Here is a 5412-nt window from a genome sequence, read left to right as displayed (position 1 = left end):
TGTGTGTGTCTGTGTCTGCTTGACTGTCTGTCTGTCTGTCTGTTTGTCTGTCAAGGATAGATTTCACATGAAACCGGTAAACTTGGTTTTTGCATAAAATGTGTGTACTACAGTTTCAAGCGACCTAATCCATAAGGGTAAGGCATTGAAAGCCGTGAGGTCGAACCTATGTGTGAATTAATTAAACATGTTCTAAAGTCTAAAGGAGTGTTGCCATTGAGGTTTGACGCCTTCAACATTCAAACGTTCAACGAAAGAGCATTATTATTCTCTACACCATTGCTGTACTGATAGTTTTCGTCAAATGCCGTGGTATGTATTATACTGTTAATAGAAAAATGCATTTAAAAGATCCCTTGCAAATTTATTGTTAGCAATAACCTATTTGACAGTAGCGGGATTACACACCGCCTGTTTATGAAACAAATAGCTGTATGTTAGACACCAAATAACCGTAGTTTAATGTTAGAGTTTTGTTTTGTTTAACAACACCACTAGAACACATTTATTAATTAATCATCGGCTACTGGATGTCAAACATTTTGTAATTCTGACACGTAGTCATGAGAGGAAACCCGCTACATTTCCCCTTAGCAGTAAGGGATGTTTTGCTTGCACGTTCATTCAGACATGAGAGCACATACCACGACCTTTAATATACCAGTCGTGGAACATTGGATGAGACGGGAGAAATCCCATTCAGAGAATAGGTCCACAGACATGGTTCGATCCTGCTAAGATATCTAATTAGAAAATAAAATAATTAGCAAATCAAATGAAAACTTTGTAACTCCAACAAGGGCTATACCGACATGGCTCGATCCTGCTACGAAAGCACCCAAGGCAAGGGCTTTTTTGTTGTGTCATTTAATTTTTGATTTTTTTAAAGCGTTCGTCAACAGTGTTATTTAGGATCTTTGTAAACCTCCAAACAATAATTGAAAATGGAAAGTTGAGACAAAAGTCTATTCACATGAAATGTGTTTAGTCCCCTACAGCAGGTATTGTACTGTGTTAAAGTTTTTAAAATACGAAGGCATATTTTCTCCTAGCACTTGACAGTGTAATTTCAACCCGTAAAATTATGATAATACTAATGTTTGATTAATTAATGACATCAACCTGTAACATAAATTTGAATACAACAGAGTGAAAAAAGAATCTGTGACGTTGAAACATCCTTAAAAATAGACTAAAACGCGACTAATTCATCCATAGGGATACTGCTCAGGGTGTATATATTTACGCCCGTTTTAAACCCTTGGATATTTAAAACGCTGTTGTTCAGTATGTACGAAAATCATGTTTAAGGATGAAACAAAAATCTATATTATTTTCTCAAGATATCTAATTAGAAAATAAAATAATTAGCAAATCAAATGAAAAGTGTGTAACTCCACAATGTTTTTTTTTTTTTTTTTTTAAAGCGTTCGTCAACAGTGTTTTAGGTTTTTACCTCCAACAATTTCTTCGTAGTCGTGTATTACAGAATGTATTAGTTACAGCAGTACTGTGTTAATTAAAGTTTTTAAACACGAAGGCATATTTTCACCTAGACCCTAATTTCAACCCGTAAAAATGGACACTATGTTTGATTAATTTACAAACCTGTAACAAATTTGAATACAACAGAGTGAAACAAGAGTCTGTGACGTTGTAACACCCTTAAAAATAGACTAAAACGCGACTCCATAATCATTACTTCTCAAACGCACGCACGTTTTTAAAAATATGAAAATGCATTTTGTGGTATTAGAAACACCAGAATAACCAAAAACATTTGCTTGTACGGAAATGGATAATCTAAGCAATAAAATGTAAGTAATGTTTGATTTCAGTGATCATAAACGGCTCTAATAGTGAAAAATATGCCTCAGTGTTTAAAAACTAGGGTCTGTCCCTTTAAGAAATAAATATGAAAGTAGATTCGTGTACTTGTACAAAAATCTATATTTACTTTCTCAAGATATCTAAGTAGATTCGTGTACTTATACAAAAATCTATACTTACTTTCTCAAGATATCTAAGTAGATTCGTGTACTTATACAAAAATATATATTTAGATAATCAAATATGAAAGTAGATTCGTGTACTTGTACAAAAATCTATATTTACTTTCTCAAGATATCTAAGTAGATAATAAATATGAAAGTAGATTCGTGTACTTATACAAAAATCTATATTTACTTTCTCAAGATATCTAAGTAGATAATAAATATGAAAGTAGATTCGTGTACTTGTACAAAAATCTATATTTACTTTCTCAAGATATCTAAGTAGATAATAAATATAAACTGAAATCGTTTTACACACTGGCAAAACATACACGCGCGTTCATCACACACAAAAAAAATTTATTGTTAACGTCCAACAACGAGTTTACATTGCTGCAAGTGATATCTAAGTAGCATTTTAATAAGAAATGAACACGAAAACAAATACAAGTGCTAATAAAATAAATAATTAACACGGTAATAAAATGGTTTCCAAGACATATATTTGCAAGAAATAGTATGCAGTAGAATGAATCGGTATTTATTTAACAAAATACTGTTTTTGCAAATTATATAATTCTTCTTGCTAGAAAATTCTGATAAATCAACTAATAAGCAATTTGAAAAAAAAGAGAAGAAAATAACAAAACGGAAATGCATACCTTTATACAGAACACGGCCATCTCGGCTGCGTGTTGGTATTACCTGCACACACACGACTCACAATATCAATTATTAAAATTGGACACAGAGTGTCTCCTTGTCGACACAATGAGACCACTTTAATAGTCACGTGACCACACACACCTGTTACCTTTATTTTTTAATACTACAGAGCGATATTCACCGAGTACTGGTTCTGATTTCCAAGAAATAATCACGCTCGGCGATCCGTTTTTTTTTTGTGTGTGAGACAAACATTAAAGACGCGGATGTGTCACACACAAATGTATTCTGTTCAGTTTATCGTTGTCCATTTGGTGCGTTACAGTGCATTATTGATAGGACGTCGTCGCGGTTAGAGGTGTCCGGTAAAGCTTCAGTCACACATTCAGGATTTTTACTGCCGTCCTTGATAGGACCATTCCCGATTAAAATTTGTCAAAAGTCTGATCAAGATCCTGTGATTCGTGGCGGGAAATTCAAACTTTATTAAAATTTGTAAAAACATTTATTTAATCACGACAACAATCAGATATTATTCAGGAAGCGTCCCGATTCAGTCGTTTCCAGCCGAATTCGTCCCGATTCTCCAGTTCTCAATCCAATTCTGATCCGATTTGTATCTTTCGCATGGTAAAAAACTACCAAATCTGTCCCGACAGCGTCCCGATTCTCCCGAATGCGATCCGACAGAGATCAGACAGTGACCCGACAGTGAACCGACGCTGACAGAAGACATCCGTTAGAAAACCATTAGTCACGTGATAGTCCCGTCCTAAAAACAATCGTGCAAAACGGCTGATTCTCACTCCAGTCTCAGCAGTTCTACAAGGAGCATCACCGTCAGTTATTGGCAGATTGTCTCCATTTAAATTATATAATTTCATCTTTATAAGGATTAAGTTACTTCACTATGCCTGCTAAGAATAAGCCTGTGCCTGCCAAGAAGAAAGCTGCGAGACAACCAAGGAAAAGGAAGCCTATTTCTATTTCTTCTATGCATTCATCTGCTGAAGATTGTGGTGGTGATGGTGAGCCAGTTGAAGAAGTCCAGCAAGTCCACAGTGGTGACACTGAGCCCGATACCATTCCTGCAGTGGTCACCACAGGTGGGACTACTGGACCTACTTCTACAGCCACGACTACTACACCTACTGCTTCTACCTCAACAGCTACTTCTGCCTCTGCTTCTCTGCCCAAGAAACCTCGGAGCAGTGGCTTCATTTCTGAACTTCATTATAGATTTTTTTTTTACAGAATATAATTATAGAACTTTGGGTTTTGAAAATGATCTGTGAACCGTGAATAAAATACAAAGTTAAAGCAATACCCAGAACAGTAAAGTAGTTTACGTCATTTCTATATAGATGGACGTGTAACCGATGAAAGCTTTATCAAAAATAAAGCCTTTAAAAAAACAAAAACAAAATAGCCGGCGTAATAAATAGAATAACAAACTCGGTACCAGTTATTATCAGATTTATGTCCCTCGTGAAATAATTTTCACTTGTCACGAGCTTTAGGCAACAGTATTTGAAATCTCTGAGCCAATATGCCAAACGCATTTTCCACAACTCTGCGTGCTCTTGACAGCCTGTAGTTGCAGATCCTTTCTTCTACTGTCATGTTACGGAAAGGAAAAGGCTTCATCATGTCAGTTCTCAGTTGAAAGGCATTGTCAGCAACAAAGAAGTATGGCATATTCCTGTCATCTCCAGGAAGTGGCTCAGGATCAGTAAAGCCAATGGTCTTGTTCTGCAGGACTTCTTTCAGCTCACACTGGTTGTATATTTGTGCGTCTGAAGCTGCTCCATCTGGCCCAACATCAAGCCAGATAAATTTATAGTCCGCATCTACGAAGGCCATCAGGACTATGGAGAAGAAGCCCTCGTAGTTATGATAGGTAGATCCGGTATTTGGTGGGCACTTGCACGCAACGTGCTTTCCGTCCAATGCACCACACGCATGTCGGAAGTTCCATCTGCGTAGAAATTCATTTGCGATTTCCTTCCACTCCGCTGGGGTAGTGGGGCAGGCGATTACCTCTGAAGCGTACTCATCAATGATGGCTTGGCAGACTTCAGGGACAAACATTGACATGGTGTTACTGGGAACCCTGAAGTCCCACTTTATGCTGCTGTAACTGTCGCCGGATGCCAGATGCCTCATGGTACAGGCAAACTTCAGTCCTGGATCAAGGGCTTGCCTCCACCAGGTATCTTGTTTGGTGATGCGGGGTGTGATCCGAGCCAGGACTTCATCGTACAGTTCTATGGGCAGCCTCATGTAGTTGATGAAAGCTTCTGGATCTTCTTCTCTCAGCTCCCTCATCAATGTGCCATACTGGCCGAGGTGCTCCCTTCTGGATATCCAGGGCTTGACCAAGTATCTTCTATTTCTACCGGGTCGCAGTGCCCTTCTGTTCAAATAATAATTGGCAAACAGACGGTCTTCTTCTTCTTCTTCCATTTCCATGAGAGCAACCTGCTGCAGAAGTCTCAGCCTACGAGCAGCATTCATGGTGGACCGGTCAAAGTACTGTCACTGAATGACACACACATGAGCCTTTTATACTCCAGACGTGAACAGCTCGGCCGAATCTGGAAATCCACGCATCTGGAATCCTACAACTGTCGCCATATTCGGGATGATCGGGACACTGTCGGAACGCAAAACTATCACAGTCTGCTGTGCCGCATTGCAATCGGCTTTGTCTGGACTCAGTCGTATCGTGTTATGTAATTGTCGGAACTCT

At 38.2% G+C, this 5412-nt stretch overlaps 1 protein-coding gene across 1 annotated transcript; it reads right to left on the bottom strand.

Annotated features, from left to right (window-relative positions):
• Window positions 1–4160: 4160 nt before the first annotated feature.
• On the bottom strand, window positions 4161–5177 carry LOC121373083. Its single transcript, XM_041499529.1, has one exon. It carries the CDS (start codon window positions 5175–5177, stop codon window positions 4161–4163), a length of 1017 nt encoding a protein of 338 aa, XP_041355463.1.
• Between the last annotated feature and the right edge of the window lie 235 nt (window positions 5178–5412).

The sequence above is a fragment of the Gigantopelta aegis genome, chromosome 5 (genome assembly GCF_016097555.1).
Source record: "Gigantopelta aegis isolate Gae_Host chromosome 5, Gae_host_genome, whole genome shotgun sequence".
In the NCBI taxonomy this organism is placed as follows: Eukaryota; Metazoa; Mollusca; class Gastropoda; order Neomphalida; family Peltospiridae; genus Gigantopelta; species Gigantopelta aegis.
This window is presented reverse-complemented; position numbering and strand designations above follow the sequence as displayed.